Here is a 17,877-nt window from a genome sequence, read left to right on the forward strand (position 1 = left end):
AACTTGAGGACATGAAGCTTCTAAACCAAAATATACATTTATTTTGATGAGGGGACAGAGTAACTAAATTCAGCATGGTGGTGTACGGCCCAGATGTAAAAACACACATATTATATGTTACAAATGTTGCAGTAAAGATCCATCATCACATAAGCAGCTTGAGGAGTATTGCACTGTAGCTGACCCTGACCTCCTTGTAGAGGCACCAAGCAAGAAGAGTTTGCCCTCAGGGATGAATAGATATTATGGCAACACTTCAACAATAATTAAATATTTCATATTTTATCACGCAAAAGCTCCACTATATGCACAATTCTTGTCAATAGAACACACAATTGATTGGAGATGAGATTAAAAATGGTTTAATGATTTAGAAGGAGGAGCTGAGCAGAAGTATATATTATAAACCCTGAGCTGAGCTGTTGATTCTAATAGAAATGATAATAAAACATAAAAAGAAAGACATATGGACATGTTAAGGCTGCTGTTGCCAAAGGAAGTTTCAAATATGGCACTGCTTTCACCCTTAGAAATTTCAAAAGCTTGAGTCACAGTATGACTGATGCACCCGCTGGATCTCTGTCCAAAAATCTCAGGATGTGGATATGAAACTATTTAAAAGGGAGAGTGGAGCGTTGACTCAGTGACCGACGTTCGGAGGTGAAATTAGGTAGTGTAAGAACTCCTATTATTCCCTGCTTATAGGAGTATCACATAAATACAGTGCTGTATTCACTAAACAAGCAGCACGCGCTACTTCCTGTGTTTGTGTGAGTCAGATACTACTCATGAGCTGACTGAATCAGCCGGACCCCCATCCCCCGCCCACTAACCTCCATCCGCCCCCATGCAGAAGTATAAAAGACACCCACACACATATTCCCATCTCCGCCCACCTTGCCTTTCAACTGCTCCCACACTTTTCCTCTCCCCCCTCATAGATTTTCTCTCCCTGTCCCTCTCTCTTTCCCCCCCATCTCCTATTTGGAGGATGAGAGGGAGGATGTGAGTAGCGTGTGTGTATGAGTGTGTTAGTCATGTTCAGGCTCATCCAGGGCCAACAGCAGCACAAGCAGGGGGAAACCCAGGCACAGGCAGGAATAGGATGTTTTTGTCCACATCTGTTAGTTGGTTTGGCTGCAGCGCTCTTGCGGTTTACACAGCGCCTAAAAATGGATTGCTAGAATGAGCTGCAGAGCGTGATGTAGCATATAGGAGGAGGGGAAAAAAAGGGCAGGAGGACATAGGTGGGGGGAGGGGGGACCATGCCAAAGTGGGCCAAGACCCCCCCTGGTTAATAGGATTCTGTCTGCCCTGAGCTGCTGTAGAGTTCACGAGCCAGGAGACGTCTCTGAAGAGGGTGTCTGATTTCGAAGTGTTTATCTCATGTAAGATTTGCATTTCACACACAAACGGACTCACCGGTTTGTTTCGTGGATGTCTTGTGCCACAGGTTTAAGATCTGATCATTCCTGTGCAGAAAACATTTATCCATCGATCTGTGATAAGGGGCTGTGTTCTGATTAAGCGTTAAGTTAAGTTCAAGTTTACTAACCAATATAAAGTGATGATCCAGATGAAAACCTGAGTCCCAAACCCAAACAAAGTGTTGATTGATAATGAAATTTTATAAAAATGTTGACTTTATTATACAAGACCCGATTACTCTTATATGATAAGACGACAATTTTCTAGGACATTTAGTTCCCTACTGTACATTTTATTGTCACTGAGAGTATTAAAATTGCTGACATGAGTATGTCCTCTATCAATTCATTGATAATATTTAGTTATTTGCAGGATTTGCTTGTTGGGGTTCGTCAAAATTAAGCAAAACAAATTATGAGAACTGCTCCAGGAGAGCATTATAAAAATTTTTATGTAAATTTGCAAAATGATGCTTTAAAGACCATCCTCTTGGATGAAACCCCGTTCTGCTCCGTTAAAAGTTTCCAGTGTTTGCACTGATTTTGTTATTTTTGTAACCAGCTGTTTTGCTTCACAACTAAATGTAAAATGCTTTTGCATCATCTCTGATCAGTCACATTATCCAATCCCTTCATCGGTCTCCAGGTGGTGCCAGTGGTTGAGAAGGACAACATTCCTTACGCAAACACACACACATACACACGGTGGACCTATTTGCCTGTCTCCATCCACATACAGAGGGGCTGGGTATGGCAAAGATGTGTGAGGGTGTGGGGGATGGGGCTGAAGTAGTTGTGGAAGACAGAGAGGAAGGAAGTGAATAGAGTGAGAAAGGGGGTGGCATGCAAGGCAAGCACATGCTGAGCAGAACATTGGGCTCATTGAGAAAAGCACTCCCTCCATTCATGCCCTATCCTATCCCCTTTTCACCAACCTCCACTTTTCTCATCATATACGTACAGTATATTTATATCTATCTGCAGATAACAAAGGTTTTTGGGGTGACAAAATAATTTAATGTTTTTGTTTGCATCAAGTTACTTGAGACCAGTCGTAACAAAACGGACGGAGAAGTGAAATACACAGGCGGCAAATGATCTGTTTCGACCACCTTCGGGTCACTCTACATTCTCAGTATCTGTTTTCAATTGCATAGCAGAGGACCCATCAACTCCAGATGGGCCGTTCATTTACATCAAAAACCCTTGTGTGAAAGTACTTGTAGGTGGTTTGATTAGAGCGTCTCTATTCCGTCTTGCCTTGTCTCCTCTGTATCCAACACACCCCTGCAATAGACATCAGATGTTTATCTGTTTCAAATGCAAAATAGTCACATAAACACAGAGGGGGAGCAACATGAAGAGTCCACCTATATCTATATGGATGAAAGAAGCAGCAGCAGTAGGTGGGTGGTTTTTTTTTTACTTACTTAACTGACCCAGAGCTGTGATCAGGAATAAATTATGTCATATGGTATAGGGACACATAAACTTGCCTGACTGAACTGAGTTGCATTTTTGTGAATTTTTCCTGAAATAATGTGTACCTCTAGAGTTGAAATCACATCCATTACAAAAAAATGTAAAATGTTCTACTCTCACATGTCAGTTTTTTAGCAATCTATTGAACCTGGAAAGCCTCACTGAGATAAAAAAAAAAATTGTTTCAAGAGTATCCTGGCCAAGATAGGCAGCAGCAATGGTGAAATAACATAAGACAGAAAACACAAAATATGCCACAAATCAGAATGAGACAGAGATGTGATTATTAAATCATGAATAGAATTTCTTCTACAATCAGGTAAAAGATTTCATCCTACATGGCACCTTAAAACACCACAATGCCACCTAAAACTACTGACACCAACATATCAAGGTTCTAAAACACTGGTTTTAGAAGATAAGTATATGAGGGGCGTGAGACATGATAGGACTGGAAAGCAGGGAAAACAGACACTTGCTGCAAAAGATTCCTTTTTTCATTTAATTTCTGTAATCTTTGCAAGACAAAAAAAGTTGAGATCCACTGTTCTTAAATGCCCCAATCATCAGTAGCCAGAAGAGAGTGCACACAGAAATAATTTCAATTAAGGGAAAGGGACCAAATTTAGTTAACTAACTGCAGAAAGAGAGAGCAGCATTCATAGAGTAAAAAATATTTTACCTAGTTCAGTACATTCTTTGGGAACTGTTAATTAAAATGAGTCCTGGGAGCGAAGAGCATAGCCGGTGACACCTTTCTGTTGAATAAAATTACATAGATATGATGGCTGTAACCCATAAATTATTTTTTTTAAATTAAATATATTTTAAAACAGTCTAAATAAAATACCAGTAGAGCACTTCTGCTATAGTAAGAAATTGCAGCAGTATTAATGAAAACCATACCTATTCTTGTTTTACCCCCAGCTGTATTTGCACACTGGTGTTTACCCACCTTTCTAGCTTGGCATAAATTTATATAAATTTGTATGTACAGATGTAAAGTAATCATGCACTGTGAAACAACAGAAGAGTGGTGGAATGTAGAATTGAAGTATTTTCTGACAGTCATATTTAGTGGTCATTTTACAAATTAAGATTGTAAACACATGTGATCAGTTTATATTATATTAGTGTATAAATTATTGCTAAAGGTTAAACTATCCAGCATATGGAGTGAAATTTCTTGTTACATAATCCAATAATGTCATATATGACATATATCATAAAACATTCACACCAGCCAAGTACACTAACTTTTAAACTTTAAGCACATTTTGCTTTTACTTAACATTTTGAATGCAGTTTGCGATGGAGCAGTTTTACATTGTGGTGCTTTTACTCAAGTAAAGTAAAGGATCTAAATACTTCCTCCACCACTGTAAAAGTTTCTGTTTTTAAGAAAAGAACAAGAAATGCCTTTCTTAGCTTTAAAACGGCCTGTGTTTAAATTGGGGGAGGTCATAGTTCACTCACCATCACTGTGGAGACTGTGATATATACTGCTGAGAAAATGCATATCAGATAAAAAAATTTTTAATACTACAGGTATTACACGTGCTTTTTGGTGTTTTGTGATCAAACCTATGGGATATAAAGGATTAAGGAGGAGGAGCTCCTCTAGTTCTGTTGGTGGCCCATTTATCATATCCCCGCCCTCCACTGTTCAGCTCCCATGAGGGCGGCTCTTTAAATTGCCCCAAAACTGCTCCTGGCTGCCGCCTTTTTCCCTTATCTGCAGGAGACAAGACGCACGTGCTATTTATAGGACGTCGCAGGGACTAACTTCTCAACCTGCTGGTAAAAATGTTACTTATTTCTTTAAAAAAAATCTGTTCTCTTCCTTCCCAATTCATAACTTAGTTGGGTTTTTTTTAAGGCTGCATGAGCTGGGATTTGCAAGGGGCGGGCTTGTGTGTTGCCTGACGAATAAAAGCTGTAGCCTATAGATCCGCGCAAGGCTTTTAACCGGGTACAACCAGCCAGGCTTAAAGGAAACATATCGTTACAGACAAACGATAGAGGTGAGTGCAAGAAACGCGACATTGAGCGAGTATAACTTTGCATGCTCGGTAAGCCAGACCCGATTTTTAAATGCATTTTTTTTAAACAGAGCTGGAGCTCCGGCGAGAAGAGGAGGCTGCACGCTTTAAACGTGAAGCCGTCGTTTGTTGCTGTGGCCCGGGCTTCCGCAGCCGCAAACTAACCCAACCACCTCACTCGCTTGCATTTTCTGTGGCATTTAAATAAGAAAATACGAATGTCCGTGCAGGCTTTGGTTGAGCCTGCAAATTCCACCAACCACACATCAGCCATTGTGTGTGTGTGTGTGTGTGTGTCGCTGGATATCCCTCCACGGCCCCGGCGTGCAGACATGCTGTGAGATAGTCCCATGCAAGGCCCGATTATTGGCCACAACAACTACAGCAAACGGGCCTTTAAGCATGGATGGTACGGGAAGTGAGCCCCGGGTTCAGAAGTCTTTATATGCAGCTGGGCCTCCGACCGGAGTCCCAGCTACATCATGCGAGCCGGTTTGGTATCAGTCCCGTGTTTGTGTGCCACCGTCGGCTGTGTAACCAAACGCAGATGAAACAGAAATAGCCCTGGAAATAAGTGCGGATTAATTGAGTTAAACGCGTTACCGGTGTGCGGTTAGCCCGGTCATCTGCGGTTTGCTGCTGCGGTCAGTGAGTTTAATAGCCCTAGTATTTTCTGTGCTGCGCGTGTGTGAACTCGACGCCTTGTCCTGCATCAAGCCTGACCGGTGTGATTCATTTCCTAGGTCTGGGGGGAAAAAAGAAGCTAAGCAAACATGAGCGACAAGGGGACAGTCTCACCGAAAGAGAAGGAGGCAACAGAGAAGAGGGGGCGTGGAAGACCCCGCAAGCAGCCCCAGGTAAATACCTCTGACGTAAGTAGTGCCAGTTTTATTCTTTCCATTTGCTGGGATAAGCCTGTCATTGTGTCATGATTGCATGTCACTAATTTAAAACGCAACAAGGCCGCAAGAGAAGGGAGGACTCCCGAGGTGTAAAACCAGAAACAAAACAGCCTTTAGCCCGCATCTGTTCCAGTTGATGCTCAGGTAGATATAATTGCAGGTGAGGTGCTCATGCATATCCATGGCATAAGCCCCTGCTGTTCTACTGAGCCCACTGGATCAAGATAGCTGCAGGAAGCCCTTGTGACCAGTCGTTCACCCCTTATCATATGTAAAGGTAGACCTCTGAAACACACTTCCTGCGTGTCTCACCAGTTTGTAAGCAACCTGTAACCCAACTCCTTTAAACTGGTTTTAACCCTCCCCCTCATGACCCACCCCTGCTCCTCATGTAATGGGTGACACAGCGTAGTGGAAGCAGAGAATGGCTCATATAGCGGTCACTCAGCACGCTGTGTTTTTAGTATTGAATTGCTGGGTTGCTAAGAGCTGCGGTTGTAAACACCCTAGAAATGCAACAGGAGACGCGTCTGCCATGAAATGGCTCATAACCACAAATTATCACATGGACAAGGAAGCTCATCTCATGCTGAATTTACCTTTCGTTTTTGGAGTTGCTGGTAATCCCCCTAAATGTTCACCCCCCCCTCCCCTCCCCTCCCCTTCCTTTTGTGAACCAATGTTTGTTTTTATTTGAGTTTGAGAATACGCTGAGCTATGGCAACCTGTGGCTGCGACCACCTGTCAGTCTTTAAAGTACATGCAGGTCGCACTGACCTTGAATGGTGAACTTCGTGTCTATCAGAGTCTCGCGTGTGGAAGTGTCCGTGCCCGTATTATTTTGTAGGAGGGCCGCATTCTCCTCATGATGTAATGTGCCCTAAAGAGACGCAGTGACTTGTGTTTATCTTGGATATGCTAAACAATTTTTATCAAAATATAGATGCTTTATTGTGGCGTGCTAACATTGTCTTTTGACTGCCAGGAACCAAGTGGGTCCCCTACTCCAAAGAGGCCCAGAGGACGGCCGAAGGGCAGCAAAAACAAGACAGCCGGCAAGGCCAAAGTAAGTCAATGCTGTCTGCAGTCCTGTTGGGGTTTGTTTTTTTTACACTACATGATTTCAGCAACAGCCAACATGCATCCTGAGCCGATAATGAACGACCATGCCAAGACAGACAGGCGCAGCTTCACAATGAAGCTGCACATGGCGTCCGTTGTCCCATCTTCTCTTGCAAGCATTTCCCTTTTCTAACCCCACCCCCTCCGATTCTTTTGGTTGAGTATTTCAACAGTAGCTAACCTCATCCTCTTAAAAGGACGTCCTGCTGTTACTTGTGATATATCTGCTTTTCCCCTCCTGCTGTCAGAAATAGCCTGGTTAGGGTTTCCCATTGTAAAGACCTTAGTTTACTGCCTTACTACTTTTTTTTTTTTTTTCTTTTTTTTTTTTTTTTGAGTGATGCTCACTCTGTACTTCCTGTCCTCCAGCTTCCTGCAGCTTGTCATACACAGTGCGGTGCAGGTGCAGAGGCCGCAAGACTGTTTCCAAGCTGACACTAAGCACCCCTCCGCCCCCTCCCAGCACACAGCCCTAGTTCTTCTCTGCCTGTCGTCTCCATAGCAACAACTGATTTTCTCCCTCGCCCCAGCCCTCCAGCACCCCCGTGCGCTCTGTCTACACTGCTATGTATGGGAAAGGGAGAGAAAGCTCGAGCACGATCAAGACGTACATGCATGATATAGGTTTAGGAGCGAGGGCCAAGCTGCAGAGGTTTGTGTCTCCGCTCAGTTCCACCAGCTGTCTCAGACCAGGTGGCCAGCGAACTGGAGTGCCCTGTGTGCAGTTCCTGTCGGCCTTCCAGATAATAGCCAATGAACCCAATGCCCCCTTTCCATCTGTCTGATTATAGAGCTACTACTGCCATCTGCTGGCAACCAGAGGCAGAACTCAGAGATATGGATTGTTTATACCACCGGTTTTTGTACTGACACTCCCACCCTTTAAAAAAAAAAAAGGAAAAAAAAGTTGGCTTTAGCTGAGCAGATCAGCGGGTCACCAAGTATGAAGATCACAACAAAATGCAATGGCAGGGCCCGCCCCACAGCTCTTTTAACCTTGTGCTTGTTTTCTTTCACAGAAGGCAACAGCAGCCCCATCTGCAGGGGGAAAACGTAGGGGAAGACCTAAGAAGGAGGTAAGAGTCCCTGGACAAACAGTGCAGCATCAGTGCTCACATTTGTTTGAACCATTCCTCTCCCAATTGAATTATGATTGGTATGGCTGTCTGCGGGGCGAAATTGCATTTTCCTAATCCCCCTGCCTGCCTCCTTACCCCCTCAGACGAGTAATTTTCACTCATCACAGCTATTTTAGCTCTCGTGTGTTCATTTTAGAGCAGCTTCTTGGTCGCACAAATTCTCTGCCTGGCAGTGTTTTTCCCAGGCACATCTGAATTCTCCTTAAGGTATTCCTATGTGTCACTGACGGTACTAGCTTTGTTTTTTTTTGTTTAACTGCAAACTTAAGTTGCCAGACTATGTAGAGCCGGTCAAAAAAGCATGTTTAATCTAGGAAGAAATTGCGGTCTTGTAGTAACATTCTGTCATGTGCATGAGTGGTTAGGGCGTACTCTAAAAGAAGTCTGGATTGAATTAGTCACAGAAAGGAATGACCCAAAGTTACCCTATTAACAACTAGTCTCATTTTTATGAATGAACAGCCTGGGCTGTAGAGTGTGTGTGTGTGTGTGTGTGAAGAGGAAAGGCAAGGGAGCAAAAGCAGGATGCCTCATAGTGACTCACCACTCTTATGAATCACTTTTCACTACAGATGGCTCACCCTTCCCCTGGGTGTTCTTCATGCCACAGTGGTTTATCAAAGAGAATTATAACATTTGTTTTTTTTCTTTTGCCCCATGTTGGTACTCGGGGCTATGAAAACTAAAAAGTCACGTTGAGACATGAATCACAGGCAGCTATTGTTGCTGAATGTTGATGGCACTTGAGAGGCATTTTCCTTGTGGGTGTAGTTGAAACCTGACTGGACTTTTTTATTTTTTCCTTCCCCTTTCTCCCTCCTGTCACAGGAGAAGGAAGAAAAGGCATCCCAGGAATCATCGGAGGAGGAAGAGGAGGAGGAAGACCAGTAATTCACAACGCATGCTACCTCACTCAACATACTGACTTACTGTTAACCAGAACTGGGCTGTATCTCCAAGACCAGTGCCACCACATGACCACTGTTCACGACAAAGCCCTCCTTACCAAAAGGAGGGTTAACACAGTACAAATATCATGCAACAGCACTGGATAGAACGATGGACCTTGCTCATGCATAGATCTAAGAATTACATGAAAGGTAACAGCCCTTTTCTCTACATGTCATGGTATCACAAGTCTTTTATACTGGACAAAAGTGTTGCTCTAAGGAGCCTGGATGTTTCTGTTTTTCCCCCCCTAAAGATGGTCTGTAGGACATTTTCTATGCTTAATGTTACTACTTTGTTGTACCTGCATCTGAGATGGTAGGGCATATAGATTTTTCTCCACGTTTAGTACTGGACAAGGGTGAATTTTACCTATACTTGCTGTTTGTGTTTTTTGTTTTTTTTTGTCCGCGTGAAATGGTTACACAATCCTTTGCATCGTATTATAGATGGAGTTGAGCTTCAGAGTAGGATGAGAATAGGTAACAGATGGTTGAACTGGTGTGGGGTGTGTTGTTTTGTTTTTTGTTGGTGTGTGTGTGGGTTTTGTTTTGTTCCCCCTTCCCATTTCTAACCCGTATAACTGATTTCACCAGTAGAGCAGAGACACCCTTTACCCCCCCCCCCCTCCTCCTGTGGGACAGTTTAGACTTAGTTGCACTTCTCAGACTTTCCTTGGCGTGTAGCGGGGAGACGTAAAGTGTATCATTAGTAATCAATAGTCTGATCAGACTTACTGTTTTGTTCCTTCGGGTTACATACCATTTAAAGAAAACATGAGTGTGCTGCTTTTCATGTTTATAATAAAACTCAAATCTTTTGGTATATGTGTTTTTAAGGATAGGGTTGGCAGAGGTCTAGGCCGAGAGCATCAGTGTCGTTTCTTCAGGGAGCTTTTACAAATGCCGTTACATTGGCGTCTTTGTCTTCACAAGGTCCTCAGTTTCCAAGCGCTCACTCAATCACTCGTAAGGCAAATTGCAATTAGTCAAACAAGGAGTTTGATTGTAACAGGATAGTTGGTGGCACTACTATCCAACAGGGCTGTATGGTTTTCTTTTTTCATTCCATCTGGCTCACTGCTTCACCTAGCTTGGTCCTTCTGTCCTCACTCAGTACAGTAATATACTTTCTTAGTCTTTTTGAAGATGTGTGTGTTGTATGCTGTCTGCTACAGGAAAAAAAGATGTGTGTATTTCTAAGTGTCAGGGAACCCGCAGTCACAGTCCACTTAACTGGGTTTTTCCACACACCTAAGCTGCTACAACCTCAGTTACGAAACCCGGAAAACTGCAAACAGGCAATACAGGGCCTGGAATTTCATACCTCACTCAACAGCTTACTTTACCGTATAATTGCATTTAACTGGTTTTCTGTTTTTAAATGTAACCTCTGGCATGAGTTGGAAAGATGTCGTTATTAAAAACATTTTGTTTGTTTTAAAAACCTGACTGTAATGAGTTATCTATGATATCAAGTTTGTGATTGTGCATACGCAGCACGTCTTGGCTCGTTCATAACCGGAGCTTGTAGCCAGGATGTTTTTTTTAAATGTGTGAAGCAAGTCAGGGAGACCTGTCAGCTTGACAACTGTGTTCGCTGACTGTGGTAGATTAGCAAGTGTGTTTTTATCCTTTTAAAATTCTGGTGCACTGAAATATTGGTTCAGATTTTCATGGACAAATGTTTGTTTGTGACAGACGGGGCGCTTTTTCCACTTAACTGTTCTGTTGGCCACAGTGTGTCTGGCACTACCGCACACAGCCATACTCATACAATGGTCATTTTCTTTTTTTTTTTTTTTTTTTTTTTTTTTCTTTTTTCTCTCTCAAACATCCAACTACTCTTGACAGTATCGTGTCATTTTACATACCAACATCTTGCATCCATTCATATACTGTAAACTCAACAGGATGTGATCATTCTTTTTAATGTACACCGTATATAAATGTACAATGTCTATATTTCTATGGTGCCCTACAACAGTTTGTATCAGAAATGGTCAATAAAGAGAATTTTTCTTTGTCATTTTTCTGTCACTTATTATTTTTTTTTTTTAAAGGGATGCATCCATATCGTTACAACCCTAACCCATCCACCCAAAGGTTCAAATAAACATGCAGATCATGATTTGCATTGAAATTCACTATACAGAAGCACTACTGGCTAATTAAACTGCAAATCACAATTACAGCACAAGACAGTTATTACTTTATTTACAAGTATAAACCAACCTATTATCTCTTGCAATAAGCCTGTAATAGTCAAACTTGTTACAGCACTGCCAAATGCACATTTATATCAGTAGTTTTAAAGTGCAACCTTAAATCAGCCTTCTGTGACATGTACACCAGGTGTTTCACCAGTGCAAATCAATGTCATGAGCGGAAATGTGTACAGTTTAAATCGAGTACCGTATTTCGGCTGGTACTGAAAATGGAAAAAAGATCTCTATATAATGCATAGTAATGTCCTAATGGGGTAAAAATGTTTTTTTCAGGTCCATAAAATGAAAACATGTAAAAGCTCATTCTTATTGTGGAGTCCCTGTAGATGTCATACCTGATAACATCAAGGTTAGGCATTCTGTCTACTACTACAATGCATAGTCCCCCTCAAAAAAGCTTAACAGTCCCATTGTATTTAGTTTACATTCCCAAATGTAAGGCAAATAAAGAACAGGAAATGTAAGAGTGAGGTTTCCTGAGAGCTTGATACAGTCAGACCTATGGCATTCATCTGAACAGACTTCATCTGGAGGTAAATTCATGCTGGTGCCATGCCTTGGAGACAGGACATATTTAGGGCACTAGTCACAACTCATTTTGGGGATGAATGGAGGTTGGCTTTATTTACTTCCTTATCTGGCTTTTCATACCATTGATAAGAGTCATAGGATTTGGCTAAACCACCAAAAAGATCCAGATTTTGGGGCAGCTAGTTAGATTCTGAGAAAAAAATCAAAATCAAAACAACCTTTTGACTCAAAATGAAACTGAAATAAAATGTACCAGATCAAACAGCTATCTATCTTTGTCAATATTAAACTATACATTTAAAACTCTTTAAATGTATAACTTACTAAAACTCAAGTGATATTGCAGTGTTTCATGTCAACAAATGTGATATATGTTGAAAAGTAAAGCATTTCATCAAAGAAGCCACAGTTGTTTTTAATGCACTGTAAACAACCTACTGGGCAATGAGGCCAAACCCTCTCGCAGCAGGAGTGATTTTTAACTAGTGCAGAACTTCATACTCTTACCACAGTGCAAAGGCTGCCCCTAAATTATAGTCAGATTAAAATGCTTACTGTAACCCACAGGAACAAAACTGTTTGCCACATGTCGCCCACAACAACATTGTGTGTGTGTAAACAACATAGGAACCTGTCTCTTTAGATTTCACCTTTCCTAATGTTGAGTCATGTCACTAAATACCAAAGTAAAAAGTTTGAATAAATAATTTCATATAAATAAGTTATGGTGTCTGTTAGGCACACAGGATTGGCATCAGAATCACACCAAGAACTGTCACTGTACATAAAACTCGAAAAACAAAAACGCTGACTTTTGCTGATGTGCTCAAAGATAAAGGCATACGCCAGCGAAGAAGAAAAAAAAGAAAGGGAAATTCTTCTGCATGACTTCCAAAAATGACAGATCTCTGTGGCTGTAGGTTAGTCCGACATTAAAAATGTTCTATGCCAGGGTTTACAACCATCATGCATCTTTGGCCAGAAGAGGGCGCCGCTGTTGATAACTCCTGGCCCAACCTTGTACAACCTGAAGACACAAAGTGCAAGCACAGTAATTTTTAAAATGCACAACTTGAGTGCAACATTGTTTCCAAAAAGATTTTCTCACTTACACCCCAATAGTATCAAGCCAGTTTTATGTGTTGAAGATTGTAACATTTCTGCATATGAAACTTCTGTAGCCACCCCAAAACAATGGAGGTTAATGATGTTTCATTTGTGGATGAAAAAGCATTTGAACATAAGAAGCTACGAGTCTTTCCAGATCCTGGGTACTGAGGATAATCCACAGACTGTAATGCGAGTTACGGTAGCCTTTGAGACTAGATTATCCTCAGTAACAGGTCTCTGGCAAGACATGTTGCTTTTCAGGGTTTTTTTAAACGCCACAAATGAAATTCAGTTCACTTTCTCTGTATTGGATTAGATGATGGTTTTGTTCATATGTATTGTAGAGTAAAACATTGCCCCGTGGTCAATATTGCCACCTAGTGTTTCTCATGGCTCAGTGCATGATCTGTGACGAACAAAACCAGGCCAATTTAATTTCTAGTGTGTAATTTCAGTCATAACCATCTATTTCTATACTAGAGTATTTGTACCACCAGGACAGTCAGAGGAGCTTCACAGGCAGGTAAGGCATTTTTGGTTTAACCTTTAGATAACGTGACACTAAAATAGACTGGGTTTTTAGAACTGCCTTAAACTAAACCTAAACACTGATTCAAGGAACTGTCTGAAAGGTCAAACTTTGTGTTGAAAGAAACACGTCAGTCATCTTTATAGAATAACTGATCACTTAAGAGGAATCAAAACTAGCCACTGACTGCTATTGTGAGGGATTTACATATTCTTTTTAGCGTTCTTTTGTTTTATTTGAAACTTGCAAATAAAACGAGTACAGCAACCCTACTGTACTACTACTACTACTACTACTATTATACTTTCTACTGTTCTTATTGCAGCTGTGTTTCTACGTGGAGGAGGAAGTGACTAACCAATTGAGGAACTGCTATGTTAAAAGCGTGGATAGTCCAACCAAGCTCAACCACACAGTAAAAAAACAATACAAGGCAACAGAAGAAATGTCTTTTGTGGAAAATGTGGCCAATTGTATAAATATGTGGCATATTTAATAAACACCCAACATTTAGAAAGAACACCTATCTTATTCTATAGGTAGAATTATAACTGGTCTGAAAACCAATGGTGCATCCTACCCTTGTGTCCTCTTCTCTCCACAGCATTTCTTGTTCAGCTTCATTAAGTTCCTCTGAAGGATCGTACGTGTAAACCGGTAACAGCTGATGACGGAGTCTGTCAATTCTGAGACAGAATTAAGGAAATCAAACGGTGATTTAATGAATCAAACTGAGACACAGAATTCAAGAAATCAAGGTAACACAAACGCCATAAAATCAGTATGCGTGGATTAAAAATCTTACCTCCTTTTCTTGCGAATATACATGATCTGAAATAGATAAAAATGAATGAGTATTACATATACTGTCTATAAGCAGGTCTTCCAAATGTGCCTCAAGTTAAATGGTAGTATTTCTACTTTCCAGATATGACAGCTTATAGAAACTACATGTTTTTAAGCAAGTCAACTTTGTCAACCAAACCCAACTACTCACTTACCACAGCTGCAACTATCCCAATGATAGTGATGAGGAGAAATGGCACCAACACATAGCCGACTGCCACATCCCCATCTATGATGGCAGGGGGCTGAGTAGTGGTGTTCATTGCATATGTTCAGGAGAGGGGAACACAGGGGGGTCCTTGTGCAGGGCCTTTACAAGCAGCAAACCCCCTCCCTATGGTAGACACTGTGCAGCGGCTCTCTCGTCAGTCTGCCCCCTTGTTGTTTATGCCTCATCCTTGTCGTTCATGTGACTTCCACATGGTATCACTGCCCTCCCTAACCAGGGAGAAATCTGAGGGTCCATGGAATGAAAAGAATTTATCACAAGCATATGAAAGAAGTTGTAAGGACACCTAAGACACGATACGTGGGGAAAGATGACCAAGTTCCTTATATGACATTTTGCTGAATTGGCAAACCGGAAAAAAAGATCTAAACATTCAAATACAGTCTAAGCTTGCTAGCAAGTATACTTTTCTGCTATTTGCTTATATATGCTCGCGTGAGTAAAGCAGACGGTCCTTCCTAACTGCGCTAGTCACCTAAACCAAAACACACTTCTGCTGTCAATTAATTTTCCTATTTAAAAGCTCCGCATAGACCTGACCGCTATAAACCTATTAGCCAGCTAGCCGTCACCGTCAGCTGCGCTGGTAACGTTGGATGGCACCCTTACTGACAAGTTGCTTCATTGCACAAACAAGCTGAAACAAGCCCTCTGCACCAGCGCTTTCTAATGAGCTGCAACAGACCTGTTTTCTGCTTTTGATAAATTCAAATAAAATGTCACTCACTGTGTGATGTACAGAGTAATGTAATGTTGCGGTACGCACTTCGCAGCCTGCTCGTCTTTCGTTAGCAGCAACATTCAAACTTCCTGTCTGAATATTTCAGAATAAAAGCATCATGACTCCACAAAACCATAGCACAAAACACAAATAATAATGATAAAGTCCACGGACACGTACTTTGTACTTACTTATTATTTAATCTATATACGTGTTGGGAACGTATAACATTTATTTAGTCTCACTTTTATGGTGCGACTGTCTTTATAGCAACATTTTGCTTGCAGGAGCTCACAAAATGAATGCTAGCATCACAGCAGCACCACTCAGTCTGTTGACATTGCCACTGAAAAGGTAACGTTAGGCTACATAGAAAAATTATCATAATCATTGAAAATTTTGAAAATTACATTGAAAATTGAGATTTAGCTCAACCTACAACTACAGATTTTTTTCTGGGTTGATGTTAGTAAATGTGAACCATGTTACTCTAGTACAGAGATCACTAATAGGGGGACCGCGGTTCGGATCCGGACCCAGCCGGGCTGGGAATGTACAGAATGTACAGATTTTTACATGTACATTCCTCCCACGGGCAGTTCAGAACCAGAATATCTCAAACTAGAGCTCACGTTTCTCACTGAACAAGAGAAAGTAGGAGTGGTAGCTCTGTAAGAGGGAATGAAACAGAAGAGGAGGCATTACAGCTGTTCATTTGTTATGATGTGTTGAGTGTTTATTATAAAATTGGTTAAGACTACACTTCATCACTTCAAGCTACTTTTTATTTCATGTTTTCTAAAAATGAGGCACTTTATTTTAGTTTACTTAAATTTTGAATTTATTATTAGAGTAGTTATTATTTATTATCCTCCAGTTTGATGTGAAAACTGACTGAAATATTATTTGATTTGACAGTCCGTTGTTGACTAAAAACATATGTTGATACAACTATACGTTATGGTACTGAATGATAACGCAAGTTAGTCGTTTTGATGTTCCGGACCTTTGCTTCGGGAAATTTTCTGAAACTGGACCCCTGCTCTAGTATATCTAGAGCTTCAGGTGTGTGTAGTATTTACTCATTTATTCCACCATATGAAAATTTATCTGTCAAAAGTGCCATTGATCAAGGCCAAAGTCTAGGCGTATGTATAGTATATGGTTTAGCATCTGAGGGGAAAACATTTTGGACTTGCCCTGACATTTGAGCTCACATTTAAATAAAGGCCTCCAGATTGAAATAATTACATTGGTCTGAGCAGGCAGAGATTCAAGTAAACATAGTCCATTAAGAACATAGGGGTTGCTTTTTGCCTCCACCATCTGCATCACTTAAATAGTTCCCAATGGAACGGAAACTCTAATCAGGGAAGTCACGATAAATATGAGGGGTTTAAAGTATAAGTAAAAATATATTTCTGTTGTCAAATGTTAGGATAAGGATGCACAATGTGGGACATCTCCAGTATTTACTCAACATTTGTTAAAACAAGTCTTAAAATCTGTAGCCATGATAGCAGCCTTGTGGGCATCAATTCATATTACACTGCAGCAAACAAAATTGCAGAATGAATTAAACAGGGAGCGAGATAACTATTTAATACTGAGATCCTTACCACTTGTGGGACAAAAATATGAGGGCTGCAGCAGATGCATGTTGTTAGCTGTTTGCAATGGTCATTTGTTCTAAAATGCACAACATATTGGACTGTGGGAGGAAACCGAGTCCCCAGGGAAAAACCTCACAACACGGGAGGAACATGCAACCATCATAGGAAGGACCTAAGACATTCAAACTGTGGTATAGTTTTAAACATCCAAGCCCGTTTAAGTGCAATTGAAAGTGACACGGTTAAACTTAACCTGACAGAGTGAGTTTAACTACAAAACCTTCACAGACTACTTTGCTCATCTTCATCCTCACGCACATGTAAGCAGGAGGAAAACTTAATCTTTAAGGTGGAGGAGAATCCTCAGGTTCTTTTCTTCATTTTCTTTTTAGTGGGCTCACAGCCCCTACAAATTAAAGGTATTGTCCATGCTGTAGTCAACTTGAAGGACTGAACTGTAAATGGAGAGTGGAAAGCCATGACAATTCAGACAAGGAGAGATGAATATTTCCCACCAGATGTGTGCAAGGATTTAATACTGTTGGAAGCGGAAGTTTCAACACGGGTGTTTGGAGGGACCGATTCAATGTTCCCAATGTCACAGTCCTCAGCTAAGCTTGTTGAAGTCCAGTACAAGACAACTATCGTAAGTTATGTCCTGTTCACTGACAGGTTCCAATATGAGATCTGTATCATCCGTAGCCTTCAGACAGTCATTGTTGGTCCATACAAGTTCAGAAGAGCAGGGCCTGTCCAGATTAGAGAGGAACAGTGACATTATCTTTTTTAAGGGAAAGTTACAGGTGTATTGGACACTTGTTCAACCTGCTGTTACCTGTTTTGATAGCACCCATATGAAAGTGAAGGTGCGGTGGTGCCACCTTATTTGACCCCCTTCGTTCATCCTACGTACATCTCAAGTAGACCAATACTATATGCTGGAAGTACATATGCTTGCTCTGATACTGAATAGCACTGTTAGTGTACTGGCCAATAAGATGAAATTTGT

At 41.2% G+C, this 17,877-nt stretch overlaps 2 protein-coding genes across 7 annotated transcripts; one reads left to right on the plus strand and one right to left on the minus strand.

Annotated features, from left to right (window-relative positions):
- Positions 1 to 4,572: 4,572 nt before the first annotated feature.
- On the plus strand, positions 4,573 to 10,881 carry hmga1a (high mobility group AT-hook 1a). 6 transcript variants are annotated; one of them, XM_038722074.1, is made up of 5 exons: positions 4,573 to 4,709; positions 5,695 to 5,808; positions 6,839 to 6,919; positions 7,995 to 8,051; positions 8,943 to 10,881. In XM_038722074.1, exons 2-5 carry the CDS (start codon positions 5,725 to 5,727, stop codon positions 9,003 to 9,005), a joined length of 285 nt encoding a protein of 94 aa, XP_038578002.1. In that variant the 5' UTR covers positions 4,573 to 4,709; positions 5,695 to 5,724; the 3' UTR covers positions 9,006 to 10,881. The 6 variants fall into 6 exon arrangements, with proteins under 6 accessions (XP_038578002.1, XP_038577999.1, XP_038578003.1 ...); XM_038722071.1 differs by having other exon boundaries at positions 4,574 to 4,709; positions 5,695 to 5,823; XM_038722075.1 differs by lacking the exon at positions 4,573 to 4,709 and adding an exon at positions 4,795 to 4,933.
- A 369-nt stretch (positions 10,882 to 11,250) lies between these two features.
- smim29 (small integral membrane protein 29) lies at positions 11,251 to 15,352 on the minus strand. Its single transcript, XM_038722069.1, has 5 exons — positions 15,262 to 15,352; positions 14,461 to 14,759; positions 14,265 to 14,290; positions 14,040 to 14,145; positions 11,251 to 12,847 (listed from the first exon to the last, which is right to left on the minus strand). The coding sequence occupies exons 2-5, from the start codon at positions 14,566 to 14,568 to the stop codon at positions 12,785 to 12,787; spliced, it is 303 nt and encodes a 100-aa protein (XP_038577997.1). The 5' UTR covers positions 14,569 to 14,759; positions 15,262 to 15,352; the 3' UTR covers positions 11,251 to 12,784.
- Between the last annotated feature and the right edge of the window lie 2,525 nt (positions 15,353 to 17,877).

This window comes from Micropterus salmoides, unplaced genomic scaffold, assembly GCF_014851395.1.
Source record: "Micropterus salmoides isolate LMB-PRFRI ecotype aquatic unplaced genomic scaffold, ASM1485139v1 Ms_hic_scaffold_16, whole genome shotgun sequence".
NCBI lineage: Eukaryota > Metazoa > Chordata > Actinopteri > Centrarchiformes > Centrarchidae > Micropterus > Micropterus salmoides.

What these genes read in the sequence shown, in the direction of transcription:
- hmga1a (XM_038722071.1), top strand. Translation starts at nt 5,725, where the DNA reads ATGAGCGACAAGGGGACAGTCTCACCGAAAGAGAAGGAGGCAACAGAG. An exon ending in AGACAGCCGGCAAGGCCAAA is followed by an intron (nt 6,920 to 7,994) that starts GTAAGTCAATGC and finishes TTTCTTTCACAG; the next exon opens with AAGGCAACAGCAGCCCCATC. An exon ending in GGGGAAGACCTAAGAAGGAG is followed by an intron (nt 8,052 to 8,942) that starts GTAAGAGTCCCT and finishes CTCCTGTCACAG; the next exon opens with GAGAAGGAAGAAAAGGCATC.
- smim29 (XM_038722069.1), bottom strand. Translation starts at nt 14,568, where the DNA reads ATGAACACCACTACTCAGCCCCCTGCCATCATAGATGGGGATGTGGCA. An exon ending in TTGGGATAGTTGCAGCTGTG is followed by an intron (nt 14,291 to 14,460) that starts GTAAGTGAGTAG and finishes TATCTATTTCAG; the next exon opens with ATCATGTATATTCGCAAGAA. An exon ending in GGAGAGAAGAGGACACAAGG is followed by an intron (nt 12,848 to 14,039) that starts GTAGGATGCACC and finishes TTGTGTCTTCAG; the next exon opens with GTTGTACAAGGTTGGGCCAG.